General features: G+C 52.0%; 1 protein-coding gene across 9 annotated transcripts in view; it reads right to left on the bottom strand.

Annotated features, from left to right (window-relative positions):
• ARHGEF9 (Cdc42 guanine nucleotide exchange factor 9) overlaps window positions 1–16,051 on the bottom strand; it is a 131,532-nt gene that overhangs the window by 47,623 nt on the left and 67,858 nt on the right. For all 9 annotated transcript variants that reach the window (XM_054516340.1, XM_036401981.2, XM_036401980.2 and 6 more), the window contains 3 exons: window positions 10,967–11,158; window positions 5,974–6,153; window positions 3,360–3,592 (listed from right to left, as the gene is read on the bottom strand). In XM_054516340.1, the coding sequence (XP_054372315.1) occupies window positions 3,360–3,592; window positions 5,974–6,153; window positions 10,967–11,158 (605 nt within the window). The remainder of the gene's footprint in view (window positions 1–3,359; window positions 3,593–5,973; window positions 6,154–10,966; window positions 11,159–16,051) is intronic.

Genomic DNA, 16,051 nt, shown 5'->3' with positions numbered 1-16,051 from the left:
AGAGTCTCCTCACCTTACGTGTTCCTACATTCCCAACTCCAGCTCCCTTCTGCTCTGGGAATGCTCAGGATTCCAGCAAGCTGCACTTAGGACCTTCCTATATTTAATTAATATTAAGCTGGAGTGGATCTTCAAGAGGTGAACAGATGTGGCTTTGTGAAAAATTCAAAGGAACCAGGCTGCAGACAGGCAGGGAGGCAGGGAGGGAGGCTCTGAGCTCAGCCCCATCCTGCCTCCATGCAGAGTGGGACGGTGCCAGCCGCTCATCTTGGGAATGCTAATTCCCTGATTCCAGGCAGAAAACCCCAGCAATGTTTTCCTGTCATGCTGTAATGAAGAAAAGGCTCAGGACTGAACTTTTTGGGCTGCCAGCCCATGTCTGTGGCAGAGCTGGCAAAAACTTAGAAGAAAAAAACAACAGGAGCAGAGCATTTGGCCATGAGGCAATAATAGGATCCCATTAACCATGAGATGAAGGCAAATAAATGGTTTGTCAATTCTGTTGGGGCTGCAGTGGCCACTTCCCAGTGCTCCATCAGAATCCAAGTCTAGATCCTTGCCAAGCATCACGTGCTGTCTCTGGGGAGCCTGGCCTGGATGCTGGTTTCAGCATTGTCCTGACCTGCTGCAGGGAAAATCCACAGCTCTGCAGGTGTGGTGGCAGTGAAAAGGAAGGAAACAAAGAAAAAGAGGACACGTTCCTCTGTTAGATGAAGCTCACATCCCTGCTTTCCCTGGGATCCTATGTTTTCCCATGTTTTGCCTCACTCCAGGGCTGGGATTTGGCACCACTGTGCAGCCACAGGGCTCCTCCCTGTGCTGTCAGAGCTTCAGGGGTTACTCCTCCTAATGCAAGGTGAGCAAACCTCCCCCTGCCCTCCCTTCCCAGAGCACAGAGGAACAGGAGAAATGGAGTGTCCGTGGCAATCCAGTGCCACAGAGCCCTCAGGCTGAGTCACCCAAGAGCTGCTGACCACAGGAGAGCTCCCAGGGCTCCTCAGAACACGACTCTGTGTGATTCCTTAACGACATGGTGAGTTTAGAACATCCCTAAGGGAACAGAAATGTGCTCCCAAAATAACCCAACCCTGGTGTTATCACACTGCCCACATCCCCTTTGCTGTGGCTCCCAAATAACTCACAGAGGGTCATTTTAAACACCCTCTTGGTGGGAAGCCACATCTGAGCCCCCAGCCAGTGCTGTGGGTCCTCCTGTGGCTGCTGAAGGGGAAACCCACAACCTGTGGGATCCCAGAGCTGCCTTCTGATAGCCTGAGGTTCCCACCAGTCCATTCCAAGTTTGATTTGGTCTTTGGAAAAGCAGGAATTGGATCTGAAGCCAAAGGCTTGTCCAAATTGGTGATTAGGGGCATTTGGCTTCCCTGAGTCACTCAGACTTGTGGGTCAGGTTAAAGCAGATCAATGCATCTCTGCTCCCATCCCACTCCTGCTCTGGGCCTGGGAAAAACAAGCCATCAAACACTTGTAAAAGTTTCTGAAACATCACTGGTCTTTTCTGTTCTCACTTGCTTTTAAATGGGTTTTGGAAAAAGTAAGAAAATTGGCAGGGCAGGAACAAATGTGCTCTCACAGGGCCTGATTTTTCTTTCACCTTATTTTCACAGCAGTAAATCCCAAGTGGTATCACAGGCACTGCTCCTGATTCACACTGTCAGGCAGCCAAGGCTGATTGTCCTCAGCAGCAGCAAAAGAGATGCTGGAAATTTTGGGAAGCAATCAAACTGCGGGTGCTCCTCTGAACCTAAACTCCACAGCAAAACCAGAGATGGGACTGGGCTGAAAAGCTGAGCAGGTTTGGAGCTCTCCCCACATCAGGCTCCAGCTGCAGACCCTGGCCCTGTACTCACTGTGTGCCCAGGGTCTCCCTGGGAGCAGGGAAGGACCCTCTCAGACCACTGAATGCTAATTAGGTAATGTTTCCAGTGTAACTGGTAGCATCAGAAAGTACATCCAAGGGTAATTAGTTCACATGTCTGATTAGAACAGGGCTGAGTGTGTCTCCATCGAGAATTGCTGCTTGGAGAAGACTGAACTGTGTGCTAACCCTTTGTCCTGCTCCTGTTGATCCAGGATGTCACAGGGACGAGAGCTGGACCCCAAGCCCTGGGATGGACAGAGCAGTGGACAGAAAACCCCAAGCTCTGTTGGGAAGGAGCACTGGGGAGAAAACCCCAACCCTTGGGTGGCAAGGAGCCCTGGACAGAAACCACAGCCCCTGTGTAGGAAAGGAGCACTGGACAGAAAACCCCAAGCCCTTTGTGGGGAAGGAGCACTGGGCAGAAAACTCCAACCCCTGGGTAGGGAAGGAGCACTGGACAGAAAAACCCAACCCCTTTTAGGAAAGAAACCCCAAGCTCTGTGTAGGGAAGGAGCACTGGGCAGAAAACTCCAACCTGTGGGTGGGAAGGAGCCCTGGACAGAAACCCCAAGCCCTGCAGGGCAGCAGCTCTGGAGAGAAACCCCCAGCCCTGTGTAGGGAAGCAGCCCTGGACAGGTCCGTCCCCCAGCCCTGGACAGAAACCCCAATCCCTGTGTAAGGAAGGAGCCCTGGACAGATCCCCCAGCCCTCCCTGCAGGGCACAGCCCTGGACAGATCCCCAGCTCTGGACAGATCTCCAGCTCTGGACAGATCCCCAGCCCTGCAGGGCACAGCCCTAGACAGATCCCCAGCCCTGGACAGACCCCCAGCCCTGGACAGATCCCCCAGCCCTGGGCAGATCCCCCAGCCCTAGACAGATCCCCAGCCCTCCCTGCAGGGCAGCAGCCCTGGACAGAAAACCCAATCCCTGTGTAAGGAAGGAGCCCTGGACAGATCCCCAGCCCTGGACAGATCCCCCAGCCCTGCAGGGCAGCAGCCCTGGACAGATCCCCAGCCCTGGACAGATCCCCAGCCCTGCAGGGCACAGCCCTGGACAGATCCCCAGCCCTGGACAGATCCCCAGCCCTGCAGGGCACAGCCCTGGACAGATCCCCAGCCCTGCAGGGCACAGCCCTGGACAGATCCCCAGCCCTGCAGGGCACAGCCCTAGACAGATCCCCAGCCCTGGACAGATCCCCCAGCCCTGGGCAGATCCCCCAGCCCTGGACAGATCCCCAGCCCTGCAGGGCACAGCCCTAGACAGATCCCCCAGCTCTCCCTGCAGGGCACAGCCCTAGACAGATCCCCAGCCCTGGACAGACCCCCAGCCCTCCCTGCAGGGCACAGCCCTGGACAGATCCCCAGCCCTGGACAGATCCCCAGCCCTGGACAGATCCCCAGCCCTGCACAGATCCCCAGCCCTGCACAGACCCCCAGCCCTCCCTGCAGGGCACAGCCCTGGCCCCGTGCCTGCAGGTACCTGTGCTCCTGGGCCGTGTACTTGAGCAGCTCTGCCAGCTGCAGGGGGTACTTGCAGATCTTCTGCACGGGGGTGAGCAGGAAGCCGTCGATGGCGATGTCGATCATCTGCTGCAGCAGGCGGCACGCCTCGAAGAAGTGCTGGTACCTGCTGTCCTTCATCAGCTTGGAGAGCTCCATGCACGCGTCCAGGTGGTTGTTACAGTACTCAGAGTAGATCCAGAAGCCGTCTTGCTGTGAGGGCAGGAGGAGGAGGATGGGTCAGGCAGAGACCTGGCTGATCAATGCCACACCAGGGCTGGGAAGGGCAGGGTTCTGTGGGACCTGTGGGGCTGGTGGGCCAACAGGGAAAGGAACCACAACTCTCTCCTGGAGGGAGAACCCTTCAGGCCACTAGGGTGAGAGAAAGGCTTCTCCCAGCCTTTTCCCTTGCTGTGACATGCAGATTCAATGTATCCCATTGGCCCTGGTGTTCTGTCCTGCCCCTCAAGATCCCTATATAAACCCTTGCTTTCCCTGCCCCAGTGGCTCCTTCGTCACTGAACCCTTCAAGGAAGAAGCTCAATAAAGGCTCTCCTTGGAGCCCCACACAAAGACCCCAACTCTCCTTCTGTGTCTCCTGGATCCCAGAAGAGCTGAAATCACCCAGTGTGAGCACAGACATGCCTGTGCCCCCCAGGTGTCTTTTTCAAGACCCTTCTTCAGGAAGGTCACAGCACTCTGAACAATGCCCACCATGACAGGGATACTGGGAGAAACTCCTCCTGGGAGGGTGGGGAGGCCCTGAGATGGAATTCCCAGAGAAGCTATGGCAGTCCCATCCCTGAAAGTGCTCAAGATGAGCTTGGAGCATTCTGGTCTGTAAAGGTGTCCTGCCCACAGCAGGGTCTGGAACAAAATGATCTTCCCAACCCAACCCTTCCAAGCCAAACCACTCTGAATTTCCAAGCACAGCCCAAGCAGGAGGAAGGACAGATCCTACAGTGCTCCTCCTGCTTGGAAGAGGTGCTGGGAAAGGAGGGAGTGCAGAGAGGGACCTGCACTCTGACACAAGCCCAAGGTCTCTGCAGGTACAGGTGTGTCAATGTGAGCCCTCCACAGAGCTGTGCTTGCTCTCAGCTTCAAATCCTGCAGGGAGGGTTGAAAGGCACAACCCAGCAGAGCTCTGGCTTTTGGTAAGACAAGAGGACAACCTTGTTATTCCTAGAGCTCTTTCCCTGAGCCTGAAGCACCTGGCAAGTGTCTGGGAGCTGGGGATGTTTGAAATTGCCTTTACCAATGGGGAACCCAAGGCACTGCATGGATTTCCCCAGGAACTGAGCCCCAGAAAACACTGAAAACAAACAAAAACCCCACTGACACGTGTGCTCCTCCACCTTTTGGACTGGTCCAACAAGCTTTCTGGCATCTATTTTGTTGGAATGTCCTTTTTCTGCCTTCACTGACCACAGAGTGTCACCTTTAACTTGGGCTTGATTCATCTGGGCCATGCAGACGAGGCAATGAAAGGGCAGAGGAGGATTTCACTGGGAAGGAGATGGGCACAGCCCAGCACCACAAATTAACTCTGAGACAGCCCAGGTCAAAGGCAGGTGCTGCAAACCAGCCAGTTCCACTGAGCTGTGGCCAATGCCTTCCAATAAAAGGACAGATTCTATTTAGCCAAATGCCTGCCCAGCAATTACTTCTCAATCCCTGAGGGTCCAAACAAGCTGCTTCTCTGGGAACAGGGATCCAGTGTCCTTCCCATCCCCACAGCTGACCCAGCCATGCACTGACAGCTCTCTCTTCCTGAAGAAAATGAGGAACAAGATGCTTTGGAGATCTCTAAGCAGGATCTAAACATCCTCACCCCTCGGTTTCCCAAATGGCTAAGCAGGGACAATTTATCAGGAGTTTATCAGCCAGCTCTCAGCCCCTGTCTGGTGACAGGCAAGTGTCAGATCTTCCTCCAAATCTCAGCAGCAATTCTTGCTATTGTCACTATCAATGAATTGACAGCACAGCCTCAAGTCATGACATCTGAGTTACTGATTCTCAGCAAGATTTCCTACATCTCCCCAGCACAGAGGTGGAATGTGATGCTGCTTTCTGCAGGCTCTGATAAGAACCAGCCATGTTAACACCTCATGCACCTTCTCAGGGAAAGCCCAGTGAGAGACCCAGGGATGTTTAAAAGATGCTGTGAAACTCTTTGGGGATGTCCTGCTGAAGTTTCAGGAATGTTTATCAGGAGTTTCTCTGATAAGCAGTGAACTGTTGTCCTGACACAGCACAGGAGCTGCCCCCCTCTCCCTCCAGGAAAGCCTCCAGCTCCAGGGCTGGCATTTGTTTGACATTTCCTGCCATATTTGCAACATTGGCCAATTTATCAGCTCTTGCAGGAGGTGGTTTATGGAACAGTAGGATGGGCCAGGCAAAATCCTCCAGTATCTTCTCATCCATGTGACTCAGATGTACTGGGGGTTATCCAACTGCATATCCAAGCTCTCCCTCCTCTGTATCTCCCACAGCACATGGAGCAGCCCCTGATCTGTTACCAGAAGAGGTTCCTGCCTTTGGGAACCCTCCCTCCCTCCCAGCCCAGGCCTGAGGGACAGTGGCAGTGCACTCACGTGTTCCAGGAAGCAGGGCCCAATCTCACTGAGGTGGGGGTCCTCGTTGTTGTACTGCTTCTCCAGGTCCCGCACGAAGCCCATCTGAAATCTGTAGATGTCTTCAATGTTCCCAAAGATGATTTTCAGCTGCTCATCACTGAACATGTCCCTCCTCTTCCGGCACTGCTTTAAGTAACCCTGTGAGAGTGAGAAAAGAGGATTTGCAGAGAGCAGCCACAGCCGGGGGACAGCCCCAAGGAGGGGAGCTCAGTGCTCCTGCAAACCCCACTGCCCCAACACCTCCTACCCAGGTCTCCTACAAGCACTGCTGCTTCCCCATCCTTCCAGTGGCTCAGCCTCCACAGAAAGCTGTGAGGGGCTGTTTGAGCCTGCTCTGATTTCTCCTTTCAGATCAGTAATCAGGACAAGGAAGCTGTTTAGTACCATCAGCAAGTTCTGTTTAGTATCTTTATCAACCACCTGGATGAGGGGATGGAGTGCATCCCCAACAAGTTTGCAGCTGATGTGCTGGAGGGTGGGAAGATTCTGAGCAAATCCCCTCATCCTCCCACACTTCACCTGTCAGGATGATCATCACTGAATCACAGAATTTTTAACATTGGAAAAGACCTTTAGGATTATCAAGTCCAACCAGAATGATTTAGGCTAGAAACTTTGCAAGGCCACATCTCAGATGTTGCAACTGGCCTGGTCTATTTAGCAGCATCCTGACTGGAAAGAAACAAGACAGGGGTCATCAGGAGATGACTGTGCTCACTTTGCTTGCCTTTATTACACAGGAAGGAGAAAAAACGAGGGGAAGAAAACGCCAGCAGCTCCAGTGGAATGGCTAAATTTGGGAACTCGGGATGCTTAGTCACACTGCCAGCTGGTGACATGCAGCTGCTGGGCCACAATGAACACTGGAACCCTGCAATGAACTGTCCTTCAGACTCACCATGTGGCTCCTGGCAGGGACAACTTCAAACATGAATGAGAAATGCAACTCTGGCCGACCTGGCCTGGACCCAACCTCTGCCATGTGCAGCTCAGCTCGGAGGATGCCGTCACCCTGAGTTTCCTGGCTTTTCAGCAGAGAAGTTTGGGTTATGGAACACCTTCTACACTTCCTAATCTAGGCCTCTCTTCCCCCAGGAGCTCCTTGATGACTCATTTCCCTGGGTTTCCCCCTCTGATTTTCCAAGACCACGAGGAATGGGAGCAGGCTGCTTCCCACACTGCAGGATGGTCACAGGGCAAACCAAAATCCAGACTGGGGAGAAATGACACAGAGCATCTCTCCAGGCAGATTTTCCTGTTTAGCTGATGATCTCAGAATAGCTTGGGAAAAAACCCAAGGAATAAGCCAGGAAAAAGCCAGGAAAAAGCTCTCCCTGCGGCCATGGGGCAGTGTCCCCTCCCTGTGCTCTGTGACATCCCTCCCCTCCTGGACACAGGAATGTCTCCCAGCCTCAGGGCTGCCACTGGCTGCAATTCCCATCCTCACTATTCCCATCCTCCCTGTGCTGCTTCATCATTTCTCTGGAATCACATGTCTGGAGGAGCTGAAGCAGCACATTTCTGTGCAGGCACCTCTGAAAGCACAAGGAGAATAAAGGAATGTGAGGAGTTCCCAAGCCTCATCCTCTCTGTGCGTTTGAAGGTGGTTTCCAGGACAAGACAGGAAAAGGAGACTCAAGATTCATCCATAACACTCAGCAGAGGAGGCTGCTGCAGAGTTTTTCCAGTAAATTTACTTCTGTTACATAAAACAATGTCATCCTTCCTCCTGCTCATCCCGTCAGGTTTGCTCAGAGAAGGGAGAGCTGACTGATGAGCAGATGTTGGAGAGTGTTTTGCTCAATGAATATCTAAAAATAGCTGCCAAACTGTCTCTCTTTAAAGTACTTTTCCATGTAGTCCCTGAAGTATAGGCCAAAGTTGGGCAGGACTTGCAGGAGGTTAAGTGCTAAGTATTCTTCACCCCATAGTGGGCTTAGAGACAGCCAGGAGAGGTGGTCATTCTGTTTAACCATCCATCCATCCATCATCCATCCATCCATCATCCATCCATCCATCCATCCATCCATCCATCCATCCATCCCTCCATCCATCCATCCATCCATCCATCCATCATCCATCCCTCCATCCATCCATCCATCCATGCATCCATCCATCCATCCATCCATCATCCATCCATCCATCATCCATCCATCCATCCATCATCCATCCATCCATCCATCCATCCATCATCCATCCATCGTCCATCCCTCCATCCATCCATCCATCCATCCATCCATCCATCCATCCATCCATCCATCCCTCCATCCATCCATCATCCATCCATCCATCCATCCATCCATCCATCCATCCATCCATCCATCCATCCATCCATCCATCCATCCATCCCTCCATCCATCCATCCATCCATCATCCATCATCCATCCATCATCCATCCATCCATCATCCATCCATCCATCCATCCATCCCTCCATCATCCATCCATCATCCATCCATCCGTCCATCCATCATCCATCCATCCATCCATCCATCCATCCATCCATCCATCCATCCATCATCCATCCATCCATCCATCCATCCATCCATCCATCCATCCATCCCTCCATCCATCATCCATCCATCCATACATCCATCCATCCATCCATCCATCCATCCATCCATCCATCCATCCATCCATCCATCATCCATCCATCCATCCATCCATCCATCCATCCATCCATCCATCCATCCATCCATCATCCAGCCCATCTCTCCCAGCCCAGCTCTCCCAGCCCAGCCCTGCTCACACCCTGCTGTTCCAGCCCCCAGCTGACAGAGCTCAGGGAGCCTTCCCTAGCAGAGGGATTGCTGGGATTAAAGTGAGCATCATGAGCCTCTCTCCAGCAAGGCACAGCCCATCGTTGCACAGATGAGAATGCCCATTTCAGCCCTCCTCCCTGCTTAGCTGAATCATTTCCTGATGCTCTACCTGCAGGTAAGATTTATCCCCTCAATCCCAGTCTGCATCACACAGAGCAAAGAGAGAGCAGAGCTTTCTGGATCTCTCCTGTCTGGGATACATCATTAGGGGCAGTAAATCAGTGTTCCCCCACTGTAGCTGAACCTGTCTGCACCTCCTGAGAATCCCAATTGGCAGAAACATGGTGACATGGCTGGAGATGCAAGTTAAGGTTTATTTTTGTTTCTTTTGTTTTCGTTTCCAACAGAAAAGTGCAAATGCATGAAAAGAAACAAAATGTGGAGAAGTGTCTGCAGTCTTCCCTTCTCCAATGCAAAGCTCTCTGACTGAAATAGCACATTGAAATTAAGCTCATTTGTTTCCAAATTGAAATCCCAAGGCTCTTCCATATTTGAAAAGTGTCATAGATGCTTTTTGGATGGCTGCTCTGCCTTGCTGGGAGAAAAGCAGCAAGGATGAATGGAGGAAGACATTCCTCTAAGCACCATCCCCAAGGGGCTTCACCACATTGACTGGGCACAGGCTCACTAAATCCTAAACATTGCGAGGGATGAGCTGAAAGCCATCCCCAGACTTTGATTTCAGGGCTCACAAACTTCTGCCTCTCAGTGATAAGGACATCTCCACACACAGTGCCCAACTCTGGCACAGCCACATGTTCCCCTTCCCAGACACCCAGCACCACAGGCTCTGCACCTTGGGGTCAGCTCAGGGCACTAATCCTGAACCTAAGGGGTTGTAGGGGTTAATTGTACCCTAATGAACAAGAACCAAGTTGGGGATTTGTGGGTCAGTCACTGCAGTCCATTGCTTGCTGGTTCCCTTCTTCATTTCCCATGGTGGAAATGTTTTGCCCTCAGTCTCGCCATAAAAAAGGCAAATGGGGGCCATCCTGAGCCAGGGGAAATTGTGAACCTGACATGAAAGGCACAGATGACATGGGTAACTGATTGGTTTAATTACAACCTAATTTCCTCAATCACAAGTTCAAAAGTAGATGGCATTGGGTTTTAATTAAGAGGGCTGCTTGAAGGATCTGAACCTCATCATGTTTTAGTCAAAGAGCTATGGAATAAAGGTCAGGAAATTGCACTTTTGGTTAATACAAACTAAAGGAATTATCAGATCCAGCAGGAAATTCTCAGAACTGTCAATACATATTGACAGATGCTGCTCCTCCGTTAGACACAGTCCTCAGACACTTCAGCTTGTTCCCAAATCACCCAGGGACAAACCCAGGCTCAGCCCTTGCCAGCCCCTCACCATGGGCAGGTGTGCCCCAGCCCCAGGTACCTCACAGATGTCCTTGACGTGTTTGATATAATGGGGACAGAGCTAGGCCAGCCCCCATGTCCTGTTTCCAGCCCCCATGTCCTGTTCCTGGCCCCAGGTCCCTCACAAATGTCCCTGAGGTGTTTGATGCAGCAGGGACAGACCCAGGCCAGCTCCCAGAGGCTCCCCAGCCCCAGGTACCTCACAGATGTCCCTGAGGTGTTTGATGCAGCAGGGACAGAGCCAGGCCAGCCCCCATGTCCTGTTCCCAGCCCCAGGTATCTCAGAGATGTCCTTGAGGTGTTTGATTTAGTGGGAACAGACCCAGGCCAGCCCCCATGTTGTGTTCCCAACCCCTATGTCCTGTTCCCAGTCCCCATGTCTTGTTCCCACCCCAGGTACCTCACAGATCTCCCTCATGTTTTTGATGTAGTAGGAACAGACCCAGGCCAGCCCCCATGTCCTGTTCCTACCCCAGGTACCTCACAGATGTCCCTGAGGGGTTTGATGCAGTGGGGACAGACCCAGGCCAGCCTCTATGTCCTGCTCCCAATCCCCATGCCCTGTTCCCAGCCCCGAGAGGCTCCCCAGCCCCAGGTACCTCACAGATGTCCTTGAGATGTTTGATGCAGCAGGGACAGACCCAGGCCAGCCTCCATGTCCTGTTCCCACCCCAGGTACCTCACAGATGTCCCTGAGGTGTTTGATGCAGAGGAACAGCCCCAGGCCAGCCCCCAGAGGCTCCCCAGCCCCAGGTACCTCACAGATGTCCTTGAGGTGTTTGATGTAGTGGCGCTCGGTGCTCATGATCTCGTTGATGACGTTGGCTCTCATCTGGTCGCGGTTCTGCACGGTCCTGCCCAGGCACAGGCAGTCGGCGCTGGGGTCCAGGTGCCCGTTCTGCACCTCGCTGGTTCCCTCCTCCACGCCATCCTCCTGGTTCACCCATAGCTGGGGACAGAGGCAAGCACAGGGATCACTGCCAGCAGCAGCAGGGCTGGCTCAGGGCTGCAGGGCCCTGGGAGACGTTGGATCCAGCCCTCCTCAGCTCCTGGGGTGTGCACAGAGCTCCCAGCCCTCCCTGCCCAGTTCCATACTGGTGCAACCAGCCCCAAACACTCCCCATCTCCTGGGGATTGCAGTGCTGGCTGCTTTGACCCCAGATGGGAAAGCCCCCTGTGACAGGGTGAGTGAGTGAGTGAGTGCTGCCAAGAGCTCCTGACTGAGAGGGACAGGGCAGCCTGAGGGAAACTGCAGTGCTGGGGACAAGCACACTGTCCCAGCTCCTGCCACCCCCAGCTGGGTCCCTCTGAGCACAGGATCCTCTGGGAGCGGGGCTGAGCCCTTCCCAGGGGACTGATTCCAGGTGGAGATATGTCCATGTGGATTCTATATGGAGATATCTGGCTGGTCCAGAGATCTGAAGTGCACATCAGCTCTGGGCTGTGTTTCTGGAGCTCTGTAACCTCCCAGGCTCTGAAGGAGCCCTGATTCCATTTCTCAGCAGCTTTCCTCATCAGCTCACAGGAACAGCCTTCCTGGCTCAGGCAAATCCCACATCTCAGCACCCCAGCACTGGGATCCCCAAACCATGGCACCCAAAGCAGAATGGATGCCCCTGAGCAAGGGTCCTAAACCTGGGGGCTGAGGGCAGCTTGGGACAGGTGCACTGGGCACTGAAAATTACAAAAAGCAGTGAAAAAGGATCTGTGTGCTCTCAGCACACTGAAGCTGCTTTCCAATATCAAATAAAAAGCATCCATAGAAATTGCAAATTCCACCTCTCCCCTGTGTGTCTGAACCAGCCTGTGCTCTGCACACACCATACGGATCAAGGGCTCCTCCTGTTACCTTTTCCCACAAAAGCTGCTTCAAATAACTCTGATTGACTCAAATTGGGCTCAGGGTAGTTTGTCAACAAACATTAAATAAAACTTAGAGCTGACAGAAATACCTCTGTCTTTCACAGACCACCTCAGCTGTGATGGAAATGAGGCAATTTCTCTCCTCGGTGTTTGAAGTCCCTAAATCCTGGGGACTTTCAAACTAAAAATACATTTTCTTGTGAGCAGTGGAACTGTCCACACACAGAGTACGAGCAAACCAGGCAGCATCATTAACCTGATCTTCAGGCTTCCTTTCAATGTTAATAGTGTTTCCTGCTTCCCCATTATTCAGTTTAAACTGGGCTTTGCACAGATTGTAAAGGGCAGTGTTCCTGTAAATTAGGAAAGTAAAAACCTCCAAACCTGCCCCTGCTCCTTCCCTGCATTCCCAACCAGCAGCTGTTCTGCTAAATCACCTCTTGCAGCTCCCACATTCTGCCCTCCCACAGGGAGTTGTAAAGGCCAAGAAAAAAAAAAACACAAACACCAAAAAACCCCAACCAATCTCTTCTGTAGCAGGATGTTAATGATGCTGCAAATCTGGGGGATCAAAAAGGGGCTTTGTAGGATTTCTATCAGCACTGGGAGGCCTGGCTGAGCCCTGGGTCACTGTGAGGGAGCTGCTGATCCAATCCCACCAAACACAGCGGAATCCAGCACGGAAAACCTCTCCTGGCAAGCTGAAATAAATGTCTCTTGTTCAGAAAAACAAAAAATTTCTAGCCCAAAATCTGGCTAGAAAAGTGCCTCTTTCAGCAAACCCACCCTCCTCTGGAAGAGGTTTGGGGTCCACTGGGGCAGAGCAACACCCCATGAACATGAGTAGTGGTTTCTGCTGAAAAATAAATAAAAATAAATAAAATTTAAATAAATAAATAAGGCTAGTGCTGCTGCTGAGCAATGTCCCTGTCAGGGTAAGGGACCTCAGGGCCAACTACTGACAGCAGTGCCACCAATTTCAGTGCTGGGAAAACCTGGGGGCACCCTGAGAAGGGAAAATGGGTCCTGGGAAGGCCAGAATGGCACAGGGAGTCCTGCAAGGGACATGTCCTGGTGGCAGCTTCATTGGCATTCCAACAAACAGATGTGGAAAATCCAGCAGGACCAGTGTGGGGATTAAACCCTGTTGGTTGAAGTTTAAAATAAATCCCCACCTTGCTTTTCCTCTCCTACAGAAAGGGATTTTGCAGCCTTCCCAAACCCAACAGGAACATCTTGTTACCAGGTTTGATGAAATTCCTGCCAGTTTGGCAGCAGAGCACATTTTTAAAGCTCTACTTCCTGGAGTCAGGTGATCATGAGAAAAAAATTTGATTTTCACTTAAAAAAAAGCCAGAAAGATCTAATCATTACAAGGCATGTGTGTGTAAACCTGAGTCATGAATCCTAAAGGCTTTGAAACTCCAAGGCAGATAGCAAACTTACAAACTTCCAGGATTCCTCAAATTCAGGCTGCCTTTTGTGCACAGCAGGAACACTCCCTCCTTCCTCATCTGCAAATCTCAGGAGTCCTGCTTTCTTCTTTAATGAAATTTTTGCTCCTTCCTGCTAGAATCCATGTTCCCAAAAGGAAAAAAAAATTACATTTCTAGTCTAGATGACTTCTGCCTTAGATTAAAAACAAATGCAACAATTTTCTCAGCTCCAGAGGAAGATGAAGGTGCTTCCACCCTGCACCCTCCAGCCTCTGCTGCTGGAAGGATGAATCCCACTGTGCTGTTCAAACACTCCTGTTTCCATCTAAACCTCTGAAGTTGTCTGAAATTCCAGCAAAGATCCTTCTTCCAGGGCATCATTTGAAGTTGGGACCATGAGCAATAAAAGCTGAGGTGCAGCTCAGGACTGACCTCAGGCCACTCCCTGCAGCTGGAGGAGGTTTCCTCACCCAAACCCGGGGATAATCATGGAAAAACTGATGGAGCTGTTGAAATATGGGCTGAAATGCATCCCCAGACTCTTGTTCTCACCCAGCAGCTGGGTGAGACTGGTGAGACCCCCCTGGGGCTGGGTTTGCACCTCCAGCTCCCAGCACTGGGAGGGAGCTGGGCCGTGCTGGGCCAAGGCAAGGTGGCACCTCAAGGGTTAACTGTGCCCTCAGTCCCAGTGCCACCAGCCCAGGCTGCATCCTGTGCCTCAGAGATGGAGCTGCAGTGACAGTGAGGTGGCACAGCCACACTGGGGAGATGCTGGCCTTTCCCTAAAAACTTCTGAAATGTCACATTGAGCGAGCTGGACACAGCTGCAAACGCTCCTGTTTTAACCCAGCACCTCTGACAGGGTGATCCCTCTGTTCCACACACATGGGGGTCCCAAAAATGCCTGAATTTCCCTCCTTCCTGTGGGGAACAGCTGAGATCACACTCCTGGAAAAAGGTCTGTCTGCTCCCCATCTCTCCAAAGGGGCACAAGGCACAGCTGCCTCTCCCTCTCAGAGCAAGTATCTCCATTCTTAGAAAAGAAACTTCAGAACTCTTGTTCTTCTCAGTTTTATCCCACCTCTCCAGCACTCCCAGCTCAGGATGGGTGGCTGCCATCCCTGTGGGGATTTCTAGGGATAAATAATAAATAATAAACAATAATAGAACAAATATAAACAATAATAAATTCAGGGTCTCTTTAAACACCTCAGCAATGGAAAACATTAGGGGGTGTAAAATAAGCACTGGGAGGGCTTCCCCCAGGCCATGAAAAACACCCAGCAACCAAACCACCAAGCCCTGAAAGCCATTTTGAGCATTTTGTATCAAGAATGAATTAAAAGAAATCAGTAAAAACTACAGGAAAAAAAAATCAAGTTGCATAATGCTGGTCCTACGTGATATTTCCCATTGAAAGGCCCCTCCATGTGGAGAGGAACAGACTTATCATGAGGCTCCCAGTCCTGTTCCAAAATTCAACCCTAATTGGGAAGTCATGACCAGCTCTTGTGTAATGCAAGAACTTGCAGAGGCAGATAAAAGTAAAATAATCACAGAAAAAAGGCCCTTTTCCCTAAGGAGCACGTCTGGGAGCCAGGGAGAGCTGATGGCTGGATTGTGCTAATTCATGTTCTCCATGACTGACACCCTTTTGGAAAGGGAGAAAAGGCAGAGCCAAGGAGCCACAGGCCAGGCAGGCTCACCCCAGAGCCCAGCAGGAGCTCGGAGCAGATTCCTGGAAAATCTGTTCAGGCACGTGGAGGGCAAGGGGAGCCTCCCATGGGGACATGGGGAGAGCCACCAGAGCTTCCCTGAGGGCAGAGTGTGCCTGACACATTCAGTGACCTGGGACAGGCTGTTAGAGAGCCCAGAGCCTGCCAGGGGCTCCAGGAGAGCTGCAGAGGGACTGGGGACAAGGGATGGAGGGACAGCACACAGGGAATGGCTCCCACTGCCAGAGGGCAGGGATGGATGGGATATTGGGAATTGGGAATTGTTCCCTGGCAGGGTGGGCAGGGGCTGGGATGGAATTGCCCAGAGCAGCTGGGGCTGCCCCTGGATCCCTGGCAGTGCCCAAGGCCAGGCTGGACATTGGGACACCCTGGGACAGTGGGAGGTGTCCCTGCCATGGCAGGGGTGGCACTGGAGGGGCTTTAAGGTCCCCCCCAGCCCAAACCAGTCTGTGATTCTATGATATAAAATTTCTGTCAATACAATTTATCAGCTTGCAGCTTTACCCAAATGGCACTGGGCCAGCAGCACTGACCTGCAATTATTGCAGATTTACCCTGCTCAGTGCAGGCACTGGATGGAGAGGACTTTTTCCTTCAACAGGCACCAAGGCCTGATCACCTCATAATGATCAGAAACCACAACAAAGCAAACATGTTAGCAGCCAGCTGGATGATTAACCTGCTGCCACTGGATATTCACAAGGACACAACCAGAGATAATGTGCCATTCTGGATTCTCACTCCCAATTAACTAATGTGGCAGATTAATGACACACACACACATCCTTCAGAGAGCTGCTGCCATCC

Source organism: Molothrus ater, chromosome 14, assembly GCF_012460135.2.
Source record: "Molothrus ater isolate BHLD 08-10-18 breed brown headed cowbird chromosome 14, BPBGC_Mater_1.1, whole genome shotgun sequence".
In the NCBI taxonomy this organism is placed as follows: domain Eukaryota; kingdom Metazoa; phylum Chordata; class Aves; order Passeriformes; family Icteridae; genus Molothrus; species Molothrus ater.
This window is presented reverse-complemented; position numbering and strand designations above follow the sequence as displayed.